This window comes from Platichthys flesus, chromosome 19, assembly GCF_949316205.1.
Source record: "Platichthys flesus chromosome 19, fPlaFle2.1, whole genome shotgun sequence".
Taxonomy (NCBI): Eukaryota; Metazoa; Chordata; class Actinopteri; order Pleuronectiformes; family Pleuronectidae; genus Platichthys; species Platichthys flesus.
In genome coordinates this window covers 2,181,864-2,208,720 of record NC_084963.1, presented here as the reverse complement: position 1 = coordinate 2,208,720, position 26,857 = coordinate 2,181,864, and the positions used below count along the sequence as shown (strand labels likewise).

Here is a 26,857-nt window from a genome sequence, read left to right as displayed (position 1 = left end):
TGACACGTTTCTGTTAATTCCACAGTTCACACTGAGTCTGAGACGTCAGTGGAGTGAAATCACGACAGTTCATCGTTCAAACAAGTTTTCAAGCATTTAACTTCCTTAAATAAACCCCAAAAAACTGGAACCTGAGATTTCTAATGAGACACGATGTAAAAAAAAGTATTTATTTATTTCTTGTAACACTTTGAGATCACAAACTAAAAAAACAAACAAAAAGGAAAAAGAAATGTAAATCACGGACAGACATTTAAAAGAAGCGGATCAACAAACATGATTGTCATCACCACGTTCCCCGAACTCCAGTGTTCAAAGACTCCAGCGAGTTGAAGATTCAATATAAAAACGTGATTGTCTCCGTGTCACAGACTAAGAACTCAGGACGTCCTGTTGTGTTCAACAGTGTTTTCTTTCTAGATCTTCTAATCGTTTACAGCTTGTGATCATCAACAACATGATACTGACATTTCTTCAATAGCACATTTCTCTCTCTCTCATAATTACAGTTAAAAAACAAAATAAACTATCTACATCGTATGTTTGGTCGATTTTGACAGAAGCTGTTTTTTTCTGGAGCTTCAAGGTTCGTTTAGTTTGTCTAGAAACTTCCTGCAGTTTGTGAATAACTGAAGTAAAGTCCGAGCTGCAAGGCACTTAGATATATGCTGCACCCCCGAGCACACGCGTTACAGTGTAGTGTATTTACAGGTGATACAGGACGACAGGAGGAACATCAATCTGACCCCAGAGCAGCTGTTAAAGCATCGACAGTGTGGCTGTGTGGCTGCAGAGGGCGCTGTTGATCAGTCTAACCTACGCAGCGTTGCTTTAACACGGTCTAGAGCTCAGGTTGTGTAACACAGACCAGTGAACAGTTAACCAATCCCCACTCAGCTCCCAGTTGATCAACTGGTTTCAGATTGATGTTCGTCAGCTTCTCGTGTTTCATTGTTACGTCCACAGTTCATCATCAATGATTCATCGTCCAGGTGGGAAACACGCGGAGGCTTGTTAGAACTGATCTGAGGGCATTTCTGGATAATTCACAAACTGAACATCTGGATGAAGATGTGTTTCATTTTTAATCTTTTTTCTACCTCCACCGGGGAACTTGTGTTTTCATCGCTGCATCTTTGTTCGTCTGCAGGATTACTCAACAACTACAGAACCAACTTCCAATTATAGAGGAACATGACTCCATGAAGAAGTTGTTTAATATTTAGAGCAGATCCAGGACTTTTTATTAATATGCAGAGAGAGGGGCGTTGGCTTTGAAGAGGTGTTTGATCTTTTAGTTTTAGACTGTAACCCAAAGAGTGCAACTCTGCCTCAAATTTCACACCTCGAAATATTCCAGAATCAAACCTGAGAGTAACAGTAGAACACAAGAAGCAGTAACAGGATTTAAATCACAAACTGGCTCGTAACAGAAAACCTCTCCAGACACATAAAGACTACAGGCAGGAACCGTTGTGTATTTATGAAGTACAACATGTAGTGAGACAACAGTGTTGACACTAATATCTTTCCAGGGATCCGACTACAAACAAAAGTTTAAAGTTTACATTGAGGTAAAGCTGCCTAAACTTTTACCACGGTGACGAGCTCTGAGCAGTTGTAGCGACAGCGTGGGAGGAGGGGGGGGGGGTGTGTGACTGGAGCGGCGTGCGGTGGTGATGTCACGTCCTGGTTTCGGTGGGGGGGCCTCACAGCTCAGTGTCCTTGTACTTCTGAGGGTTGTAGTAGCCTCTCTTGGTCTGGTCGGCCAGCTGCCGGCGGTACTCTGTCTCCTGGTCCTCGTATCCTCGTGTCTCCGAGTAGGACGGCCTGGACGGCGCCTGGGGCTCCGGGTTCGAACTGGAGCTGAACACACACAAGCATGTAAATAAATACACAACGTGGTGGATACTGGAAATCATCACAGAGGCAGATTATACCCTGTGAGCGCTGGTTATACTTCAACCAGGCAATGCTAACCATATTTATATCATAACTACCGTATGAAAACAAATTATCTGTAGATTGTGTCTTAAATCTGATTGGTTACAAAAGTGAATGCAATAATGACAAGTGTCTGACCTCATAACAACAACTTTCCTGGTGTAACATACCAGATTATCTTTTTGATCTATATAATCTTTAGACCGAGATTTTTGAACTATGCATGTCACAGTTTTCTGATTTCCTAATGTCTTTCGATATCTTGAAAACCTTTCTGACCATGTTGCTGTTGACTTTTAACCAATCAGAGATAAACTCCTGAGTCACATGATTAGTGTTGGAGGTGTGAGGCTCTCACCCGATTGGCTGGGGACGGTTGAGGTTGGGTTTTGGCAGCTTCACTGGGATGGCGTAGATGTCCGGATGCTTCTGGGCGATTTCCAGCTGAGTGAGGAGACGAGAACCAGACCAGTCAGAGCTGATACACAACAAACCAGCAGCAGACATTTTAACTCCACATGAACCCCGAGAGACGACGAGTGATTCCGACGTAGCTTAAGAGATTACATCTGGATGCTGATTCCTGTGTCCCTGTTAATCTGACATGTTTGTTCTGTGTCCACAGTCAAAATGTCAGTGGGTGACCCCCCCCCCACCCCTCCCCATCTGTTGCTTCAGACCTTTAACATTTAACTGTGACAGATGAAACTAAACTTCCCAGCCTGTGCACGTTAAACTGGTAGTGAAGAGAAAAACATGAGCAGCACTGACTCGAGCGTTCTCCGCCTCCTGCAGCTCCAGCATCCGCTGAGCTCGAGCCAAGTGGTCCATCTTCTCAAACGCCTTAATCTGGGAGGAGAGAGAGAAACGTTAACTCACGCTCTGCTGGTGACGGCAGATCATCAACACCCACGTGACTCACGAGGAGGTGAAAGTCAAATGAAGAAGCTGAGAGTGAAAACATGATGAAATGTGGACAACACGTCACAAGTCTGATGAATCACAGGTGATCGTGGATTCAAGGTAACAGTCAACACGCAGACACGTTCCGTTACCTGATTCTATTTCATATTAGAGGCAATGAAAGTCAAAAGAGAAGAAAACAATACAAACTATTTACTGAGTCAAAAACAATCTAAAAGCCAGAAAACTAAAGATGTAATAGAGACTGGAAAATAAAAATGGACGACGCATCTCCAGCTCTGAAATATCTCGAGAGCAGGTTCTGCCTCCTCTTCTGAAGAGATGCTAATTAAAACCAAACTTAGAAAGATGAAAACTGCAGCCAGCCACCAGGGGGCGATCAGGAAGATCCAGCTTCCTTTTAGTGGAGCTGTCGTGTTGTCCATCTTTATTTACCGTCTGTAGTCATAGATTAATAAAGAGTGAAATTGAAATCCTCACCTTGCCCAGGAAGGATTTGGAGGCGGGGTCGTCCTCCTCTCTGACCGGGACCCGCTCCTCCGAGGGCATGCGGGGGACGGAGGGCTTCAGGGCCACGGGAGGGGGGAGCGGCCTGTTCCCGCCCACTACGTCACTGCTGATGGTGCTGCTGGAGTGAGAGTCATAGCTCCGCGTGGAGTCGGTCCGGGTCTGAGCACGCACCTGTCAGAGGAAGAGGAGGAGGAGGAAGAGGAGAATGTTCAAGTGGTGAAAAGCTAAACCTTTGTGTGCGTTAATCATTGATTGGTGTTTTCAGGTGTGTTAGTTTGGACGGAGGTTATTTACACCACAGATCTGAAATGCTTGTCTAGACGGAGAACCAGGATTAATGTGGATGGAGTCAGAGAGATGGGATGAAGCGATATATTAAAGGAGGAAGGAAGGAGGGGAGGGGGGGGGGAGGAGGCTCTCACCTTCGGGGGTTCAGGGACAAAAGAGGGGGGAGGGCTGGGGTCTCTGTTCAGCTTCTCTCTGCTCCCTGACCTCCGCACACGGGCCCGAGGCTCAGGGTGAAGCTTCTACACACACACACACACACACAGACACACACAGATGAAGCTTTCAGGGTCGGATTATTCACACACAAACACACACACACACAAACACACACACACACACAGACACGTGCACAAACTTTGAAACTGCAAATGAGTGACAGATGGGAATTAGATGGATGACGGAATGTTAAGATGAACGATGCATTTCCACTTTGATCCCACTACCCAGGAATAACCATAACATCCCAGATAGGGAGCCGCCACCTCGTGCCTGTAACGCCGTTTGGTATCGAGGTGCCACCGATACACCTGGCCGCCATGTCATCCATCTTTATTCACAGTCTACAAACAGTCTCCACGTGTCTCACCTCGTCCGGCAGCACCGGCTCTGACGACCGGGCGATGGCCGACACGGGCTGAGGCTCGTCCAGGGGCTCGTCCAGCTCGTTGTCGGTGTAAGCCCCGCCCTCGTCCGCGGTGTCCTCGTAGTCGCTGGTCAGTCGGCTGTCCATGCTCAGGTAGTCGGCGCTCATTGCCGACAGGTAGGACATGCGGTCATCGTGGAGATCCAGGTCCTGCTCCGAGCCTTCGAGCTGAGGGGAGAGGCGACTGTGACAATCCAACACTCATCACCATGGAATCATCGGCTATTCTTAGAGCCTGTTCTACTCAGGAGAAAACGTCTGTTTGGTGGAATATCTGATGTTTCTGTTTCTAAGCAGCAGGAAGATAAACTCACCTTCCCCTCACACACCCACACGGCTCGGTCCTGCTGCTCCTGAATAGAATCCTTCACGCTGCCGTACCAGCCGTCGTTGGCCGAGTTCAGGTCGATGGTCGCTACATGGGAACAAGGACAGAGTTAGCAAAACTGTAAAGACGATAACAACACGACCTCAGGGTTTTAAAGATCCTGCATCAATAGAATTTGAACCCCAAACCCTACCGGTGAAAAGGTGAGTGCAGGTCTTCCTCAGCTTGACGGACTGCTCGTACAGCTTGCGAGCGCTGCGGCTGGATCCCGGTGCCACGCGGCTCCTCAGGGTCTTGATGCCTTGCTTGCTGTCCGGGTTCAGGAAGATGACGATGGGATACCACTGTGTGTAGTTCAGAGTGTCCACGGCTTTGGGGGTCACATCCAGGAGGGCGTGGAGGTCCTGAGGAACCAGGAGAACGTGGTGTTCAGACGGTGTAGCGGTGTTTCCATGAACCTGCGTCTCACTGTCCTGTAACTCACCTGCTCAATGATCTGTCGGATGGTGTTCAGTCTCACCACTCCCGAGGATTTCTCACTTCCTGCGTCTTTAGGCTCCGTTTCTGAAAGAGGACATAAACTATTAAGAAATCTGAGACCTTGATAAAAACAGTTAAGATGAAGTGATGCTGATGTCAGCACTTACTGGCGATGACAAACTTGTCCGGCATGTCATTGGCCAGTTTCTCATTCACTGTATCAGAAATGGGCCCGAAAATCACCACAGGCCTTTTGAATCCAGCTGAACGAAAACAAGAAGAACTCAGTCACGGACATTCAGGGAGAACAATGGTTTTAGAAAGGGCTCTACTTTCTGTTTACCTTCACGCAGGACCACTCTCTCGTAGGCGGGGAATCGGGTGGTGACCGGCGCGGCGCTCAGGTCCTCTCGGCTCTTGCGGATATCCTTCTTCTTCGCTGCTCTTTGACCTCTCAGCCTCCAGAAGTCTCCTCGGTCGTTGCCCGATGCCGCCCGAGCAGCGTTCTGGACGTTGGACATTTGCTCTGCCCTGTAGGACGAACGAAAAGCGTGTGATCATGTTGTAAATGCTGTGGCTGCATTTTCCTCTAGTTTACTGAATTAAGGAAGAAGTCCAGATAGAGGAACATTCTTCTTCTTCAGCCTCAGAGTTTTTAAGACACACACCTGCTCTTGTTGGGGATGATCCCTTTCTCTAACAGCTGGTTGTCTTTGTCGCTGCGGATCGCCAGCCAGTTGCCCAGTTTGCCATCGTACAGTGTGTCCGTCACCTTGAAGATCTCCCCTCTGGAGAAAGGGAGACACTGCGGCGCCTCCTTCTCGAACTCAAAGTGAGTCCTGATGAAGAACGAGTCGCCTCGGCCCGACGCTAAAATGTCCTTGTACACTGTAAAAGAAAAGAACCATTTAATAAGAGGTACCAGGAAACTAAAGCAAAATAATAATAAAGTTGTTGTGTTTTATTATGATATGTGTAAAGCTCAGTACCTTCAGGTTTACTCTGAGCAAGTATGGTGATGTCTTCTCCCTTAGGAACCTCCAGGAGGAAGAGAACAGCGTCCTCACGCACCATTCCTCTGAAGTCAGTGTTGTTCACCTGATACACAGAAGACACATCTTTACAAACCGTGGTTTAGTAGACAACACTATAACACAGTAAATATTCTGACCTCAGCCTCACCTTCATGATCTGGTCCCCCGTGCGGAGACCCTCCTTCTCGGCCGCGCTGTCCTCCTGAACGCCGGCGATGAAGATGCCGACATCGTTTCCTCCGGCCAGCCTCAGACCCACGCTGTCGCCTTTCTGGAAACGCACCATCAACGTGTTCGGGCTGAATGATGGACACCAGATTTTATAAAGTTATAAAAGAGGAAGGAGAGAACACGTCCACACAGAGAGTGGAACAAACAAAGAAAGATCTGGAGAGAAGGGGCTGTGATGTACTGACCCGTAAACCTCCTGGTCCTCTGTATTTGGCTTCAGTGGCACTTTGGGAGGAGCATGGAACTTTTGTGTTGCAGCGACGACTGGTGCGACAGAAACCAACATGGTTACAGGTTTCAAATCAACTTGTGCATCATAAAATGTTCATATATTCTAGAATGAGGAACGCACCTGGTTTCACTGGAGGCGTCTCTGGTGGTAGCTCCTCCCTCTCTGGCAGCAGAGGGGGCGTGTCTTCTACGGCTCGGTCGGGCACTCTGAACGGTGTTGGCATGGCGCCCATCTTGGCCAGCCGGTTGGGCGGCTCCTCTCTGCTCGATAAACAAACACATGAAGAAGAGTATGATGAATATCTGATGACTCATCGAAGTCCTGTTTTATTTAAAGATTAGAATAAAACAGGATCGTCCTCAGCAGCGTGATACGTCTGATTTCATTTGCTATAATGGATCGACTAAGCCTCATGAAGCATTAATCAACATAATCCTGCATTATCCTGATTGTTTTCTGCTGTATTTAACAACATGCAGATAATGAAATGTGGAGACGTCTCACTAACGCTGGGTTTCATCGTCTAAAAGCGAAAATTGTGAGAATAACGATGGAGACTGAACATAAAGCAGAATGTCTCCTTTAAGGATTTCTCACCTGGGCTTCTCCCTCAGCCGCTCGTTGGAGGAGTGGGAGGAGAGGTCGGAGTGGTGGCCCCGCCTGTCGTCCTGCGGCGAGTAGGAGCGGTACGACTCGATCTCTGAGATATCTACAACACAACAACACAAGGATTGTAACCGTTCTAGACCAACAAGTCACTCAGGGGTCGGTCGGGGTCGGAGGGTCGTTCTGGTTTCTTCAGGTTCAGGTAACAAAGTCAAATATCTAACCTCACCTGCAGGTCTGCTTTTTTTTTTTTTTTTTTTTTTTTAAGAATAGCATGACGTGGCTTTTATGACTGAACTTTGCCATCAGGTCGTGAATGGAAAACAAACTGGTGTGATAACAACTCACACATTCAGCAGCAAGACACTTGAAACACAACATTTCTAACTTTGGTATTTAGGCAAACAAGCTAAGATGGATTTCTGTATTTTAACACAACAGCAAAACACAATTAAATACAATGAAGAGGATTCGTGTTCAGGTGATTTTCTCTAGTCAGAGATGAAAATCCTCACACACACACACACACAGACACACACAAGGGCTCATTGTTCTCAGGGAAACCAGGCGGCTGCTGCTTTGCTACAAAACCTTCACATAATGAAATTCTTTCATATCCAATAGCAGCATCATGTTGAGGGATTAGATCACCCAGCCAAAGGCGAGTGGGCACTTTCACACATACAGACACACACACACACACAAAACCACATACGCACACACAAACACACACAGACACAGACTCCAAATGAGACAAAGTGGGTCACAAGTCTTCCAGCGGTGACCCCCCCTCCCTTGAAAACATTTGGTCACTGAACAATCCACCCGCACCACTAACGCAGATTGGTTCCAACCAATCGCAGCACTGCACAGGGTCATGTGACATTAAAAACAGGTATAAAAGAATGAGTGATGAGGAAAAGGAGAAATGGTTTGGTGAATCTCTGGTTTGGTCTGTGCTTGTTCCTGCTTTGTGAAATATTAACACCCCCCGCCACCAAATAAAATGAATTTAAATAAAACTAAAAACTGATGTGTGGTCAAAACCTTTATTGTATGAAGGGAAAAACAGTTTTGATGACAAGTACAGCAACAACAACACCAACAACATGTCCACAGTTGACTCGCATGAAGAAGGTATGCAGCAGATACATGTATGTGGATGATGGCCACTCAGCGGGTTTACACGGGATAGGCGCGGCTGCTTTTCGATTGTCTCTCACCATCGAGCTCAGAGTCACTGTCGGCCATCGGGGGGACGCGGATCAGCACCTGCTGCTTGTCCCTCTGCACCACCAGCTGCAGCTTCCCGCGGGACTTCTCGATCAGCTTCCCGGCGTCGCTGAGGGACAGGTTCTCCGTCACGGTGCCGTTGATCTGACAGAGACACAGGAGAGAAAGAGACGGTTAGAGTGAAGAGGCAACACAGGTTTGTTATGGCAACAGAGGGTGGTGAAGATAATGTGGGAAGTAGATAAGTGGCTTCTATAAACATTTAGAATTACCCTCTGAATTTGGTGATGGATGTAAAACCGGGTATTTTGTCATAATCAGTAGATGGATTCTTAAGTTATCGCCCAACAAAAATTCGGAGGTTAAAGTGACCTTGACTGTTAAACAACCACAATCTAATCCGTTCATCCGTGAGTCCATGTTTGTGCCAAATTTGAAGAAATCCCCTGAAGGCATTTCTGAGATATCGTGCGTGGGAACGGGACAGATGGACGGACAACACGAAATCATTATGTCTCTCTCTCTCGCTGCACAAAACCAGAAGAAGTGGTTTCAGTTTGAGCCAGAGCGGCACTGGGATACTTATTAAAACCTGTTGTAAAAACATTGAGGCTACCTTCAGTATGATGTCTCCCTCCTGCAGGTTCCCGTCCCTGCTGGCGAGTCCAGTGCTGGTCATCTCCTTGATGAAGAGTTGGCTGCCCAGACGAAGACCGTACTCTGGAGAAGATGGTGAAACACACATAAGGCTATACAAGCTACACACTGTATATTACACCTGACTGTTCTGAATCCCTTCAGCAAAAACCCTTTAACATCCAGTTTCTGTCTGCAATGAATGCAGACACAATTGTTTAGCACTTCCAGGTCAAATGACTCAGCAGTTTTTATTGGCTCCAGCTCCGATGTCAAGGATTCGTGTTCAAATATTTAGAATCTAAAAGTCTAAATCGATGTTAGTAACAGGTTTGTTTCTTCCCTTCTTGTTTCACTTATCAACCTTTTATAAGTTCTTAAATAATGTTTTACACTTGTGTGTCTTCTTTTTCTTTTAAGTAATGATATGCGTGTTTCTCACCTTCGTTGGGTCGTTTCTTCAGCAGCAGCACGTTCAGCGGTTTCTCCAGCGGCTCCAGGTCCCGGGCCGGGCGCGGCAGAGGGATGGGCATGGCGGCCGGGGAGGGCGAGCGGTCCAGGCGATCCCTGCTGCCGCTGCGTCTCACCGGCTCGTCGTACTTCCTCGGGTCACTGGGGATGCGATCCCTTCCTCGCTCAAAGCTGTGGTCGCGCCCGTGGCCTCTGCCCGGGCTGTCACGCCGGTAGGGGCTGTGGTTGCGCTCCAGGGTTTTCTCGTTGCGGAAGCGATGGTCCGGGCTCTCCCGGTCCAGGGCTCGTTCGCTGCGGTAGCGGCGCTCGGGGCTGTGATCCCGGTCCAGCGTGCGCTCGCTGCGGTATCTTCTATCCGGGCTGTGGTCACGGTCGAGCATCTTGTCATTCCGGTAGGGGCGCTCTGGGCTGCGCTCTTTATCTAGAATGCGACCTCTGCTGCCGTCCCTCCTGTACGGCCGGTCCGGGCTGAGGTCTCTCTCCGGGTTCCTGCCGCGGTCCCGCCGGTCGAAATCCCTGTCGTGGTCCCGCTCGTGGGTTTGATAGCCAGAATCCAGGTAGCCTCCGCCTCGCTCCCTCTCCGGACTGTGGTCCCGCCCGCTGTACACACTGCGGCGGTCCTGGTCGTAGTTGTAATCATCGTTGTAGTCATTGTTGAAGACTCGGTCATCGGGTGAGGACGGACGGTTCACCAGGTTGACCGGAACCTTCCGGGGCCGCTTCACTGTCTGTAAACAAACAGAGGTCAGAGGTCAGAGGTCAGTGCAACAAGCAAACCCACACAATCCTCATTTATATTAAGAGTTTAAAGCCATTTTAGAGACTCAAAAGTTTAAATTCAGTCAATTAAGTTTACATCCAAATGAGTTAGAAACTACTGTCAAACCAAAATGATAACGTACAATTTTGGCGACTTTGCCGCACTTCCTGAGGGTCGAGACGGCGAAGGAGTGGGTGGCCCCGTCCATGGGGATGGCGTTCACCTGCACCACGCGGTCGTTCTCACTAAACACAAACACACAATCAAGACTTTTACAAGCTGAACTCAGAAAGTTACAGGAAAGTAAATGTGGAGAGTCATTCTAAAAGAAAAATACATTTATTATTAACGTGTTTTCTATTTTTGCATCAACCTCGAGTGAAATACTAATGGATTTACTTCTGTACAGAAAGATGCTTGGAGCCTTTTAGCTATTTAGCTATTTATTTATTCGTAAAACATAATCTGAGGTTTAATAAAGATAATTTTGGGGCTTTACTAATCTGCAAACTACAATATGTAAAATGTTTGCTTGATTTAACTGTCTGTGACCCCAACATGAATAAAACCCTCTATCACACAGTTTCATTTTGATTTATGTGTTTGTAGAAAAAGTAAATTAACTTTGTCCAAAATGTTATATAAACACAACTCAAGAAGAAAACCAGTACGTACAATAACAAGCCATCAGCCGGCCCCCCCTGCAGGACGTCCGACACCACGATGGACGTCTCGCCACTTTCCTCATTCGGGTTGTCACGACCTCCCGACACTGCGATGCCAAAGCCCATCTTGGGATCCTGAGAACAAAGACAGGAAACATGGACAACATGTGGAGGATATTGTGATTGTGTGATTGTGTGTATGTGTGTGTGTGTGTGTGTAATCCCTGTACTTTGTGTCGGCTCACACTGATTGTAATTACAGTTGTGTTCAGTGGAGTCATGTATGACTGCAACAAAAACGTTCAGAGCCTATTTGTCCATTGTCTAAAGCTTTGTGTAGTGTGTGTCCGTGTGTATGTGTGTGTGTGTGTGTGTGTGATTAACAAAGATGCTAATCCTTGGCTTCATAATGTGTACGGGTATGTGCGCTGGTGCATGTTAAAATACGCCGCACACTTGTGTAATTATAATTTGACAAATAACCATTTTCCGAGGCTCGTTCCTTCTTTGGAAACGTGTCGAACGATTCTACCTGCCGCTGCTCCAGTTCGCCCTGATGAGATTAGGACAGAGATTTGATGAACCCTCTCTTTATCCTCTCCCTTCCATCTGTACTTAAAAAAAACCCAACATATAATATAAACCGCTCTCCTCTGTCTGTAGCAGATGGCTGTGGAGGCAGATGAAGGGGGGGCAGTGCGAGCAGAGACAAATGCAGGCGAAAACAAACAAACAGGACGACGATGGAAGAATCTCTCACTTTGATCATTTCAAAATGATTCACTCTCGGTGATATTTGAAAGAAAAAGCTGAAAAGGGGACGCTGTCTGGATTCAACTGTCATTTTGAGAATCTTTTTATAGCTTGACGAGAAAAGAACGTTGTTATTTTTGAAAAAAGGCTTCGTGAGCCCGAGGCCTGAGAATGTTCTCTTGATGAAAAGGAAACCACTGAAACCGCCACCGTGGTATTGAGAGGGGTTTAAATGTGACATCAGAAACTGCACTACAGCTTCCACTGAGGCAGAGATCATATCATTTAAAGCTCTGTAACACAGACTTACAAAAAAGACACTGTCCAGAAATTTAGCCAAATGATCCTGGATACAGAAGCAGCCATTTTACGCTGGTGACGTCATTTGGAGCCTTGATATCAACGTCCAAATGACACACACGTGCTCAACCAATCGTGAGCCCTGTTAGCGGGGGGGGGGGGGGGTCACTTTACACTTAATAGAACATTGTGTTCTGGTCATGGAGCAGAGGAATGTTATGTTAGATTCTTGCAGACCATCTTCAACCCTCCACGAGACTAAGAAGGAGCAGAGGCTGCAGCTGGGGACAGAATATGTTCAAATTAAATCTCAATCTCCTCAGTTTACAAACGGTAAGAGAATAAAAAGTGGATGTGCAGAGCGGAGTGTGACAGCTGGCGGTGGAGGGCTGGAGGGCCGGAGGGTCAGGGGTCACACACCCACAGCAAAGGACCTCTTTTGCTCCAAATCTGCTTTTCTGGCTTCAGTGAGCTCATCACAATCACAACCTGAGCTCAAACTGGTTTGTGCTGCTTACACACCAGTTCATGTGTTTGACATTGAAGCAGGCCTGTGTATCCTGCTAATTAACAGCTCTGTGTTTATTCTGGGACTCCACTAGAGTATATTTATATGATGTGTAGTTTTTAAAAAAGGTCCATATCTCAGGCTGCCTGTTCTACAGACCCTCAGTTAAACCTGAAACTCATTTTCTCTTGATAAGACAGAAATCAAGAGACCTCCTCCTCTCACCTGTGGACTCGTTATGAAAACCACTCGTAGAGCTGCTACGGAACAAAGCTGATTGGAAATGTCAGCTTGTCAAAGTCATCTGAACACTTTCAAACCCAACTGAGTTGATCAAACGCGAACTCTGCATAACCAAATACATACATAAAGAAATCTATATATGCCCCAATTAACAGATTAACAGGTATGAAATGTGCCAAAATGCTGAATGAAGAAGATCAAATATAGCATAACTCAAATGACTAAATTCTGAGAGTTTTTGCTTCACATTCTATACATCCTTTGTTTATTAAAACTTGAAAGATGCTCACATGCTCATATATGAGCTGGTGGTTTTATTGTTAAACTTATTTGTGCACTGGTGTGTTTGTCGTGTTGTTCTACCTTTAAATTTATCAGTATGAGCCATAAACACATGTGCAGGATTTGTGTGTTTGTGCAATAACCTCCCAATATTCAAGAAACAAGACAGTGATGATATTACATCTCTGACTCTGAATAAACCATGTGGTGCAGCTGAACTTCAGAGTGTTTGGCATGCTTCACAATACAGGAGACCAGACTTACACATGGACCATGTGAGTCCACACCACAGCTCCCAGTCCTGCATTTCTACACCGAGTTTGCTTTGGATAATGGTCATAAATAATGGAGTTCCTTTTTGTGATTTTTATATCTCTAGAAATTGTTTGGTGTCCTCATGCATCATTGATGAGCGGACTGAAGGGGGGGGGGGGTATGGGAACCAGAAAGTGGTCACATGATTTAAGTTTGAGAGAGTTGTAATATAACCGATTGTCAGATCTTTTCAGCGTCTAGTATTTGCTGAGATCATCATGTCTCGCGTTGAAAGTAGACGAGACACTAGAACTCTCTCTCCCGCTGTGCGGCTGCTCTATATTAAGAAGCTAGACGAAATGAAACCACAGAGTCAAGACATTGTGTACATTTAGCCGTGGGAATCACATGTGTGTTTCCAGAAGATCCACACCGGTGTCGGCCCCTTAACGTCAAAAGCTCTTAAATGAAGACGCTTTTCCAAGGTGACATCATCGTAGATGCCCTCGTCACGCATGACTCCTCTTTCTCATCCGGAGATCTTTGTTTTCTTTTATTTGTTTTTGTATCTGTCGTATGTTAGAAATGTCAACATGACCACAGAGGCTCACAAACAGCCCCTCTGGACAAACCCAGGAGAACATCTGGAGTTCAGTGGATGTGAATGTTCTGAGTCTGTCGAGGTGCAGATGGACTCACCCTCTGCAGAGTCACAGTGTACTGCTCCCACACAGTCTCCTCCATCACCGGGTTCTGTGAAGATAAACAGAAAAGATTACTATGGCAGGTTTCATGTCACTCAACAGATTAATCATTTATTACGTGATGCAACGACAAAGCCAGCTCATTACTTGACGCCATGATTACACAAGCCGCTCCCAGAAGAACAATGACAAGCCTCTGCTGGGGTGTTTCAGTAACTTCTGACTCTTATTGATTCATTATTGATGAGCACACTGGAACATGCACCCGCACTCAAAAATAATTCTGAAGCTTCTCCTGACAATGTTCAACGTACAAACAGGTTTTAGAAATCAATCGTCATTCACATAAAAACTGACACCTCAAGGTTTAAGATGGCAACTAAAGCTTTGACAGTTTTGCCATCAATCCTCAAAAACATCATATAAAACCGAAAACAAATATTTGAATTAATGAAGCAAACTGGTACACATTGACTTCGGTCCAAAACATTCCATCTTTCAGGACCAAGTGAAAAGCTGATTTCCAAAATGAAAAAACACAGATCATGCCACGGTTTCTCTGTTAAAAATAAACCATGGGTCAGTTTTGAGTTTCACCATCATCTCTCTTCACCCTTGATAAATATCAGAATGAATTTTGAGCCCATATGTTTCTTTTAAGGGAGTTGCTGCCACTTTTTGCAAATCCAGATCCCAAATTAAGAACAAAAGTCGAAAGCTTCACAGAAAACAGTAACAGTGCTAGTCAGTTTGATTTAAAAAACAAACAATCAAACAAACAAAAAGCTCAGATCACGACAGAACCCGTCAAGTCAAGTTGCCGGGACGAGCCACTTGCCCCTACCACAGATCTGCTCATAGCCCTGGTGGTAGATCTGAGCCATGGAAGCAGAATTGCACTCACGAGTCCCTGCAGGATGCGAATAGTCTTGACCGCGTGGGCCCATTTCCTGTGCAGGCTGAGGACGGTCTTCATCGCTGGCACTCTTCCTTTGCCTCCTCTTCACGTCTCTCCCTGCTCACTGCCAGTGGTGCTCTGGCAGCCTGATGTGCGCCACAGCCTCCTCCATGGCCACAGCTGCACAACCACCAGCAGCTCTCTCCCTGCATCTGCCCACCCGCCCGCCTGTGTTTGACGTAAGTAGGATTCTGCTGGCCTACATTCAGCACAAATCCCACTGTCTGCAGTGTAAACACAGAGACACACCAACTTCTGCGCAGACACGCGGTGATTAAACTCCCGTGTTCATCCGCACACGGCACAGTTTGGGGTTTGCTCGCTGCTCTGGCGTTTAGATACGACAGACTCTCGTTAAACTCGGGGAGAGGATTCACACGCCTGTGAAGATAAAGCCACACCGAATGTAGTATTAAACTTATACGGGACAATGATTGGGACGCACTGGGACTGGGTTTTGGTAACTCAAGCGGGAATAGAAATCTCTGTGTCACTGACATGTCATGCCCGGGCTTAGTGGATCGGGGGCAGCACAACCATCATAACCCACTTTTTTCAGATCTTCTGGCCAAGAGGAAACAGCAGATGACCATTGGCAGCTGCAGAGACACCGCACAGGTCCCAGAGGACTGGGTGAATGAAAACAGGACAAATATAACCTATAGAGCCAAGAGACACTGGCACACAGAGCCATTTCAAATGTCCACTCGGAAATTCATTTGCGTGCCGCATATAAACAAGCAATTTGCACATTCCCTGGCTTCGCTCAAGCCTCCAAATTCAAGGGAAGAGATGACTAAGTCTAAATAGAGGAAACACTTAACTGGAAATACGATAAATGATTTGGAAGGTACCAAGAGCGCCGGGCAAGGCAGGACCAGTTCATTCCATTCCATTAACCGTTCAGACTGCCTTGTTGTTTGCTGCGATATGATTGTGATGGCCGCTCGCAGGCCGGCCTGCTGGATAAGTCGTATTCTCCTGAGTGAGGGTCATTACATAACTATACACAAGCACGTTTCCTCTAATGAGGAGCCAGGGTGAAATACTAGGTCACCCGTGCAGGACGTGACTTAGAGAACCAATTATGTGGAGACAGGGCAGAGTCTTTTTACAAGATCAGGAATGTAGATGTTAATCAGAACTGGGAAAAACTGCACTTTGACATAACACATAATGTATGTCCACACAGTTTTCTTAACAATACATTATTTACAGTCATAATAATAAGAAATATTCAGTTTACAATATTTCTAAATTAGTAAATCCTGCCACACAAGATGCTGAAAACAGAGATTATTTCACATTTGATTCGTGAATGGCTGAACTGACCCGAATGATCCGAAATATCAATAACTTTCCTGCCCTCCGACTGGTCGATAATTCAACTCATTAACTCAGTGAAAGTAGGTTATGTGTTGGAGGATTGTCCATCCATCCATCTGTTAGTTTATCACTACCTACTACCAGAGGAACAAGATAATATCATGTAACAGTAACAATCAAAAGACGGCTGGAAATAAGATTTAAGAGATTTAAATAAAAATAAATTGGAGCTTAAAATCACCAGGCTTAGGACAACACAAATATTTTTAATACTCAATGGAAGAAACATCTTCTCAACTTCGGCCTCAGCTTTAATTGCCAATTAATTGATCGATGAAATAATAAAAGGTCAATACTGAAGAAGTCAAACAACCACTATGACTTAAGATCTTTGGCTTATGAATATAATGAATGTAAAGATGCAACAGAAGAGTCCATGATATATTCATTAACTCTCAGTCAGACATGAGCATTAACCAAAATAATCAATGTTTATATGAATCATAATAAACTGCTTCAAAGATTGAACAACATGACAGAGGACAGAAGCGCTGTACACGCCCGCCCCCTGCTGGGCGGAGAGCTGAGCTACAACGTGAGTCACAAGAAACACAGAACAACACCACAAACACAACACTGCACAAATAAGTTCAACAATACAACCACCAGCAAGTATCTGAGCACGTGAGCACCTTTCATGCTGTAACGAACCAACTATTAACAACCAGTTGTAAAAGTACAGAAGATTAATAAACCACACAAACAGGTGTAAAAATAAAATCATTTCAACACCGGATAAAAACCACTGCAACTTAAAAGCACCACACAGCTGACGTCATTAGTGAAGAGTTCGTGTTAGTGTACGCACGTGAGTATAAATAAACCAGGTGTAGCTACACGTTAAAATAAAACAACGCGTAATAAGCGTGATTACGATACTTTAATACTGTTATTCACCGACGCGTCGCCCCGTGAACCTCCCGCTAGCCGGGCGGCTACAGCGGCAGGTGTAGCCGGATGCAACAGGCGTCCACCGGGATTCATGGAAAACCGTTACACACACATATATATATAATACACACAACAGTGGTAACCCGTTAGCTAGCAGTACCTCTGTGTGTTCGCAGTACTATCAGGTGCACGCGTGTACTTTGTACTCACGGTGAAATACTGCGTGGCGTATCTGCTCAGGGAGAGCAGCCCCCCTCCGTTCACTGGCATCACGCACTTCCAACTGTCCCGCACCACTTCCCGACGGGTTCAAACTAAACCCGGAGCAGCTAGCCGCTTCCGGTCGGATGTGGGCTGAGCTTCCGACCCAATTAAAATAATCTAAACGGGTTGAGAAGGAGCGGGGACGTGTTGTTCACGTCAGATGACGCGGTTTACTGCGTTAAAACATTGAAGTTTCGGGGCTAAACATTAGCGCTGACTTCTGCTAGCTTGGTCCGGGCTGTACCAAGGCAGCCAGAGGGGCGTCTGAGGAATCTGCCCACTGTGCCTCTGGTGATATAGAAGAAAAAATAAATATAGAATAAAATAACAAAAACTTCATCTAGATAAAGGAAGAACGACATATCTAAAAAATGTGTTATAACGATAAGCAGAAGTGTTTTTATACACATGGAGGGACGGGAGTTACACCTCTGGGATTTCTGGGATGGATCGGTCCAAAGGTCCCATTGATTTTTTTTAGGGCTCCTGCTGTGAGGCTCCAGACACAAAAACACAAAAACACACTACACACTGCAGCTCGTCATCCTCACAGGGAAGAATCTGCGTGTGTATAGACACAGGGAATCTATTCTAAATAAATGCACAAGTGTTAAAGCTTATGTTGCATCACCTAGTTCCTCCCAAAGCCAGAAACAACTCTAGTTTTATGTAATATCATTAATTATTAATTATAAATACAGTTAACATCCACAAGGAAATTTAAAAACACATGCATTTATAATAATAATGATGATACTGCATACTAATAAAGAAGTGTTTATAGAACTGTGTCACATGAACACTTATAATAAAGCTGTAATATGACGTTAAAAATATATAAATGCTTCTCCAGCGAGGAGAGATGCATGTTTATAGGAACTGTGTGTGGAATCTTGACCATTACAACCTACTGGGCTGCAGGAATTCACTCCCCAGGAGAATGAGTGGAGTCTGATGTTCTGTGATAAGCTTGGCTCACAGTTGGCATTCCAGCTCCTCCCAAAGGTGCCGGATGGGGTTGGGGTCAGGGCTCCACTGCAGCCCAGTAGAAGTCTTCCACACCAAACCATTTGAGAACCATTAGACTGGCTTTACACAGAAGTGCAGTGTCACGTTGAAACAGAAAGCTGTTGCTACACACACTTAGAAGCACGCCACTGTATGCTGTGGGATTAGGATTTCCTTTCACTGAGACTAAGGGGCACAAACGGTGAAACACAACCTGCAGACATTAAGTACACAAAGATATGTATTTAGCTGCACTCTGTAGAACTATGAGAAAAATGTAGAGCTCCCATACACGAGCAGCTGAAGCAAAGGTCTGGACAAACTGGACGACAGTGTGCAGCTGTCCCACAATAACCTATTGTTGTGTTTTTTGTGTGCATGTGTACGTGGCTGTGTGTGTGTAATACTATCCATTCTATCCATTTAAGCCTGTTATTATCTGGTATTGTATCAGCACAGAACAAATCACAGATAAAAACTCCAGCTGATCCTGAAAAAGTCCAAAATCCCCAAATTCCACGTAAGTATAACCGTTTCCTTTTTTCAATATCCTGTGTTTTAACAATTAAAAGAAAATGTTCTGATGGTAAAAAACGATAAAGCTTTATCCTCAAATTGGTTTTCAGAAGAACAGAGAAGCAACAATGAAATAATTAATAGAAAAAGGTCAGTCGGGTCAAATCGTCACATTCCACGTTGACTGAAGTATGTGAGACAGACCCCAAAATAGGCCGTTCTCATGCAAAACAGCTTCACTGGCCTGAATCATTTGTGCAACCAAATCATTAAAACAATGAAGCTTCTGGGACGTGACGTCTCTCCGGCTATTCATCATCCTGGATGCAGGAGGCGTCACTAAAGCATAGTTGTGACTACACGCTCTCAGATAAGCAAACAGGAAAGAATTCTGGGCGGCACTGAGTCACTTAATCATCAAATAACAACATGCCACAGGAGAGGCAGCCTTGTTTACAGCTCAGCAGCTATTTTGGGATATACTAGAAAAGAAAAGACAAAAATCACCTTCATGTTTCATCTTATCCAATGATGGGATTACATAGACGTATTTTAAGATAAACAATCATAAAATATTCATCAAAAAAGGAGAAAAACACAATGATCCCAGTGAGGTTAAAACTGAAAAATCACCAGTTTGTGTGAAAAGACATTTCAAACGAACTAGAATAACCACTCGGACATTTAAGACATTTAAATCTGGCAGCACAGAAGATCTTTACAATCACCACAGTCTCAAGGTGGGAGGTTTAAACACTATCTCCCTCCTGCTCCAGACGTAACGTCAGACGTAACATTGAACAATGGCCAAATTGTCGTATTGAAAAAGAGTGAAACTTGAGATTGAGACATTGAGAAAATGTAGACTCACGTTATTATCAAGTGAGAAGTATAGAGTATTTCCTCATAGACGAGAATACAGGTTTCAGGCACTTCCTTATTGGCCTCACTTATATAAAGTCCATTGTTCTTGCTGAACATTATCAAGTCAAAGTGAAGTTGCACTTTGACCTTTTGGATATAAAATCATTCCATTTCATATTATTCTCTTTTATTCTCATTTTCAATTCTATGGCTCAAAACGTGACCGATTGGAAACTGGTGAAGTTTGAGTGTAGACCTGTTAAACTAACAGTTTCTCGCCCAGTGAGATAAAGCCTTGTGTAGACAACATACCATGGTAATAGCGGAGTAGCTTCGGGAAGAGAGGCGGCGCAGATAGAGGTAGTGGGCTTCTCTGGACCAACAGAACTTGCGGCTGCACCTGAGCAGGTCAGTGCTGGTCTGGTCGGAACCCGGCTGGTCCCTGTGCACACAGACAGAAACACACACTTACATACACAAACAGACAGTTTCTCAAAGTCGTTGCCCTTTTCTTTGGTTTGCATAAAATGGAGATTCATTAAGAGTTTTAGACACTGGTCATTATTTGAAGACTTTCTAATGTTTTACATATTAACGTGAGATTAGATAACATGCACATAACAGAAGGCAACAATTTCTCTTCATACACAAGTCAGGAAGAAACATAAACCCCAGATAGAAGGAATTTACAGGACAAAGCAGAGCTTCAAATACTGAATAAGATAAGCCACATGTTTTGCAGGAGTCAGATCCACCTGAAGGAAGCAGACTCACTCAGAAACCACAGAGTATAATACTATAATCTGCAGCTTCAGCTCAAGAGCAACAGTTCTGTTCTGATAGTGAACAACATGTCCGAACACGTGGCATCGTATGGCGAGCTGAAAAGACTTCGTAGCAGCGCAGTGCACAGACTGCACTGATACTGAGGCGAGAGTGAAGGAAGCAGATTGTCTCTGCGTGACTCAAACTGCTGCGACTGACACCTTGAGCACAGACATGTAGTGTCAGAGAAAAGAAGGAAACGTGTTTATGTGCAGGAACAAATGAAGTCGACAAACTTCACACCACAAGGTGAAAGGAAGATTAAGATCTGTGCTAAGTGTTGATGCATCAACTTCTTCAGGGCAAACTTTTCTGTTGCGTAATACTGATTGATTCATAATAATGGGTATCAGCTGAATAACAATGGAATAAAGGTTTTCATATCTGCTACCTCTAAACAGTATAGTAAGCAGAATGACTGAGTGTTCGCTTCAGTTGGCATTAAAACTCAAAAGGTTTGAGTTTGTCCAGTCTGGGCTACTGTAGAAAACATGGCAGCCTCCCTAGAGAGGACCCGTTTCAGATATAAATATAAAGTATTTAAATACAAAGTATATAAATATAAAAGGGCTCATTCAAGGGTAAAGAAAACAATAACTCGTACAATTTAGATGAAACACCAGTTAGAGAGCCAGGAAAAATAAAACCAGAAGGGTGTAACCACTGGAAGTTGGTAAGGACCCTTTAAGATGAGACATGTTACCGATAAAAACTTAACCTGAGCAACAGCGCCCTCTGCAGCCACAAGTGATAATTCACCGTGTTGAGTTCCGAACACTTGTGTGGAACTAAAACACAAGTAAACGCTGGATATTACCCATGATCCCCGGCTTCCTGAACCAGAAGAGCTGCTGTGATACCAAATCCACCAAACTCTGAGTAGAATTCTTCGTATTTTTAAAGTTTCCTGTGGAATATTGGAGATAAACGCTGGTTTTGAAAAACTTCTCAGTTGTTTTAACTGATCTACAGTTTTGCTGGGTTTAATTCTGACAGTTAAAGCCACTGACTACCACTCACCCAGGCAGGCACCACTCATGGGAAGCAGGGATTGGCTCCAACCCCCCCACAACACTCAAAGGATAAGTGGTATAGCTAATGGATGGATGCGCTTCTTGCAGGAGATTTTACTCGCTGACCATTTAGATAGAACAATAACAGACGTTCGGGGGGGGGGAGTGGAAATGAAAGAGGAAACGTTCTCCCTGCTACATCTCATCAAAAAGCTTTTGAAGCTTCTATTTTAAAAAATTACATAATTGATGTTGCTTTAAGCATTTTGACGTTATTCAAAATTCATACGTTGCTTCCCTGGACCTGACACTCACATCATCAGCACTTGGAGCAGATGACCACAGACAGATACACAGGGAACTCACTCACCCTGGAGGTCTCCACAGTTTCCTGCCGGGCGGCAGAAGCTCCCTTTTGTTCAGGGGTACTATCCCCATGGCTGCCTGCATGATGGTGATGAACTTCTTAAACTTCATCTTCTAATCCTGCTCTAACACGGAGAGCATCACACGCTCCACGCTGCTCCGAACGCTGCTACACATCCAACACTCATCTTCTACCAAAGTGCAGAAGCAGATTCAACATCTCTGCACGTTCGCTCTTCATCCCAGTTCTCCACGTGAGCCACGGCTTCGGTGCCCGGAACGCCGAGGTCCCCGCGGTGAGGACTCTGCGATCCCCGTCCCCGACCGCCGACTCGGAGATGTCCTTTTGGCTTTTCCGAGCGAGGGAGGATAAAAGGAAAACAAACAGCCACGTTCCTGCCAGGCGGTGGGCGGGCCGAGCGGGGATGACTGCACGTCACTCTTACATAATTCTGGAGCTTCTCTGGACATTACACTAATGAAAATGCAGCGTCTGCCACCACCAGTGCCACCGCTGCCGCTGCCGCAGCCGCTGGGATAATTGTGGTACTAAGCCCTGACAGATCATGCATGCTCTCCGCCCCCTTCTCCTCTAATCCCCCATCCAACCTTAGTCTTCTCGCCATCTACAACCAGACGGACCCATCGACTTCAACCTCACATCCTCACACCTCTGCACCGGGGGCCAATGTGCACAGTCGTTAACACGGGGCACGTTTTCAGAGCAATGCCTGGATTTGGTTCAAGCTTCATTCAAAATCGGTTTGATGTAAAATAAATAAAGAAGAAGCAGCCAAAAACGTCAGCATGGAAAGACGATGAGATTCCAGAGCTTTCGGAGAAAAGCCGGTGTGGATGTGCCACAAACCAAACTGGCAACTTCCACATGTCATGTTATTCCCGCCGGCTGCTCTGCCCAGAATCCACAGGCTCCAGCCTTTGCCTGAGCATTATGGGAATTTTCATCCTGTTGTGAACACGTCTGACCCAAATAATCTTCAGCTGCAATCTTCATATGTGAAAGGCCAACTCCTTAGAATGTCCGGAACCTATTTATCTTAAATATATTGCAAACTAAAAACAAAAAACAGTGGCAAATGAACAAAGCTTTAAAACACAGCCACCCAATTCCTTTTCAACAGGGCTACTGTGGTAACAGAGCACCCTCACAAGTGCACAGGAGGACAAGACAAACACGTGATGCCACAAAGGGTTCAGCATTCCAACACACTGCAATTCAGCATTTCATTTTCATTGCAGATTAAAGATCACATTTTTTTGTCAATAGAACGCAGGACTTTTTTTGTGAAGGTGTAGAAAAGCTGCTGCAGCCGAGTGGAAAACAGCCCGACGTGATGAAGAGGAGGAGTCGAGGACTTTGTCGCCTTTAGGTCAAAGGTGATCTCACTTGCACTCTCAAAGCTGGATTTTCATTTTGTCACTAATGAACTTCCACAGTGAAACTACTACGCTCATGCTAACCCACCCCCGGCATGCACGCGACCCCTCCGCAGATTAAACGTCTGTATCGTGTCATCCCAGAGGCACCAGCTGACGGCAGGCTGCCATATCCCAAGTGGTTTGAAAAAATAAATAAATAATCTGCGCGGCCACTCGATGAGCTGCCAGCCAATGCAAACTCTGGACGGGATTTATACTCCAGCAGCTTGGATGTCTGGATTACGGCTCCGAAGGGTCGTGCCATGAGAGCTGCTGCAGATTTCACTGAGCAGCAGAAATCCCTGTGCACTCCGAGGGGGGGCGGAAATACCAGGAGCACAGCGGGGGGGCAGGAACACAAAAATAACACGCCTATTTTTAAAACCATTGGGTAACAAAGGTACAAACGGAGACCAGGGAGAAGCAGAAGGGTTTTTGTGCGTCGTCTTTGCCACAGGAGCTCAGATTAGGAGGCTTGTCCGGGTTGAAGGTGGTGAAGAGACACTCACCGGCGGTTTCATCACCATCCAACACCTTACACTAATCACACAGAGCCCACTCAAAGCACCACACACTGCATGCTGACAGAGGAGTGTGTGTGTGAGTAGGGATATCACAAGCCAAGCCAAAATATTCCTGGATGGGAACGCTGTGTCATTTTTATGCCGATGACGTTTAGGTATCCAGGTCACGTTAGATACACAACCGGACATTGCTCATTTCGTCTTCTGAAAGCTTTACAGATTCAGATGAAACTGGATAAATGGAGCAGTACCGCCAGAAATCGAGGTAGGAGAGTGTAACCATGAGGTAAATCGAGGCGACCATGACAGGAGGAGGAGATTTGAGACTTTGCGAGTTGACCATTATCGTTTACAACTCGGCTTCTTATCACAACCTCCTCCGCCATCGCCAGAAACTCTCCACTTGACGCATGGAAGCAAAATCGGCAGTTACGATGCCATTATTTTGAATGGATGCATCTGTTTTCATATGTAACAGCAGCATAAAAGAGCCTTTTTAATGAACCCGTTCAGCAAAGCCAGACTTGTTCACAAGTATCAATTAAGCCGGTGCCTCTGGCTTCAGCTCTCCAGGACATCCAACCTGATTAACACCTCAAATGTCGAATATCTCACTGCACATGTTTGTCGTTTTAAATTGCAGGAATTCATTCACAAACGCAACCACTCACATCTTCTCACGTGACCTCGGTTTAGATCTGCACAGATGGATGCATGATGGATACTTGCAAACGTTTCCTGGCCAACGTTTGACGTCTTACTTATCAAGAAAACGTTAATCTTCTTGGCTCACTTATTTTGGCTCTGCTACAGCTGCATTCTCATAACTGGAACATGAAGCGCTGGAATCTTATTTACATTTTCAGCATTAATACTTCCACCAAGGCACAGGCCTGTTTATTTGAATAATATTCACAGAGCTGTTTTATATATTCTAAATCGTGCCCCCTTTTACTTTCAAATCCATAAATTCAACCCTATAAATAATATATTCTGAAGTGCTTCTTCTTTATCTTAACACTTGAGCCTTCATCTGTATTTTATCTTGGTTGTGTGTCAAACAGCAGGTTGGGGCTTGTTTAAAGAGGTCCCAGTTTTAATTATGAAAGAAGTCAGAGAGTGATTCACTCGTCTGGTTAAGTCCTTCGCCGCTGCATGTTTCACTATTTAATGAGAAACGCTTTCTACTTTTTTCTGCTCTTTCCACGGGTTGTTTGGATGTCTTAATGCTTTTACATAAGCCGTTTGCATCTCTGCCCCTTGTCACTTCTCCATGTGTTGGGAGTAACACGGCGACGCTGCCTTACTGAGGCCATTACGCAATGCATGTGCGAGCCAGATGGAGGGACACATGCCACTCACAGATCTGAGATCAGGGAGAAGAGAGATGAAGAGAGTGAGAGAGGAGGAGAGATGGATGCACAGGGAGGAGGAGGAGGAGGAGAGTGTGCATGTGCCCTCCACAGGTTAATCTGGATCATGAGGGAACACGAGTAGACCGGGTGTCAAACCTGCAGTAATGTAGCTGCAATCAGAGCCTAACTTTATGGACTTTTGGGGCCAGTTATAATACCAATATTAAACTTTTCATATTTTATTATATTTTTTTAGATTTTTCTAATAAACTTTTTGTTTTGTTTTATGTTGCTTTTACAATTTGTCATGTTACCTCTTATATTTTATGTAAAGCACTTTTAATCGTTATGAGCTATACAAATAAACTTGCCTATATACAGTATGTATTTGAACCAAGAAAATAAACTGCATTTTTTTACCATTTAAAACACAAATTCACATTAATTCTGCAAAAGAAGATATATTTTCGTAAAAGACTCATAGATTTTATCATCCAACCGTCATATGTCCAGCCACAATATTAAATACGGAGGAGAAGAAAATGAGGTCTGATCACAACATTGTACTGAGTCACTTCTTAAACCTCAGGTGTAAGTTTAGAAACTGAAAATCTATTATATTATACTTCTGTGAAGTCCGTTTTACTGCTGTACAAACACAACATTGGGCAATATGGCTGAAAATTATATTAAGATTTAAAAAGTCTGTTCATATCAATAATTATCACAATAAATGTCACATTATATTGATATTTGTTTAAAGGCTGATTTGTGTGAAGGTTGTGGGTTTAAACTCTTCTCTAAACAAAAAGAATGACAAACACTTGATAAGCAGCTAATTATGATATGTTGTTTTATTGTCCACCTCTAAGACCACATAGGAGCTCCTGCGTACTGTGTGTATTGTACTGTGTGTATTGTACTATAGTGTGTGTACTCTATGTGCTGTCTATTGTACTGAACTGTGTATTGTACTGTACCTTGTGCTGCACTGTACTGAGGCTGGCTCACGTATGAACACAAAGCAGACACACAACAACCCTCACATAACAGGTAAAATCAAGTTTGACAAGAATAAACCAGCAGACATGTGAAAACAACAAACAGGAGGAAGAGGAAGATGAAGAAGAAGAAGAAGAAGGAGGAAGCAGCGGAGGGTGAAACCTTCGACCCGAGCCTCCAGTATCGGGAGGATCCCAACATGGCGACTCGGTGGGAACCTGGTGTCGAGGCTGGTTCGTCCAGGTGAGGGATCTACTCACCAGGTGAAACCAGCGTGTGTTCGCTCCGCTCACTGGTTCCCAGCAGCCGGTGGACGTGGAGCCGAGAGTTCGAGTCACAGACACTTTGTCACGGACAAGTTTTCACCTCGTCAGTTCCTGTTCAGGACACTTCCTGGTTCTCTCAGGTATGTGGG

At 45.0% G+C, this 26,857-nt stretch overlaps 1 protein-coding gene across 7 annotated transcripts; it reads right to left on the bottom strand.

The window, feature by feature from the left end:
- Positions 1-149: 149 nt before the first annotated feature.
- tjp2a (tight junction protein 2a (zona occludens 2)) lies at positions 150-26,857 on the bottom strand. Of its 7 annotated transcripts, none has more exons than XM_062413585.1 (25): positions 26,703-26,857; positions 20,230-20,359; positions 14,026-14,079; positions 10,996-11,120; positions 10,463-10,565; positions 9,532-10,288; positions 9,070-9,173; positions 8,444-8,597; positions 7,212-7,323; positions 6,735-6,874; positions 6,568-6,646; positions 6,300-6,450; positions 6,107-6,215; positions 5,786-6,005; positions 5,461-5,648; positions 5,285-5,380; positions 5,122-5,201; positions 4,831-5,041; positions 4,624-4,724; positions 4,253-4,477; positions 3,801-3,905; positions 3,349-3,549; positions 2,716-2,793; positions 2,303-2,388; positions 150-1,866 (listed from the first exon to the last, which is right to left on the bottom strand). In XM_062413585.1, the coding sequence occupies exons 2-25, from the start codon at positions 20,230-20,232 to the stop codon at positions 1,710-1,712; spliced, it is 3,639 nt and encodes a 1,212-aa protein (XP_062269569.1). In that variant the 5' UTR covers positions 20,233-20,359; positions 26,703-26,857; the 3' UTR covers positions 150-1,709. The 7 variants fall into 7 exon arrangements, with proteins under 7 accessions (XP_062269569.1, XP_062269565.1, XP_062269566.1 ...); XM_062413581.1 differs by lacking the exon at positions 26,703-26,857 and adding an exon at positions 22,126-22,141; XM_062413582.1 differs by lacking the exons at positions 3,801-3,905; positions 26,703-26,857 and adding an exon at positions 22,126-22,141.

Bases quoted from the DNA above. Each gene is read 5' to 3' on its own strand.
- tjp2a (XM_062413583.1), bottom strand. From the start codon at position 15,006: ATGAAGACCGTCCTCAGCCTGCACAGGAAATGGGCCCACGCGGTCAAG. The intron at 8,598-9,069 runs GTAGCCTCAATG...TGTCTCTGTCAG, and splicing joins AGGGAGACATCATACTGAAG to ATCAACGGCACCGTGACGGA. The intron at 4,725-4,830 runs GTAGGGTTTGGG...GTTCCCATGTAG, and splicing joins CTGCACTCACCTTTTCACCG to CGACCATCGACCTGAACTCG.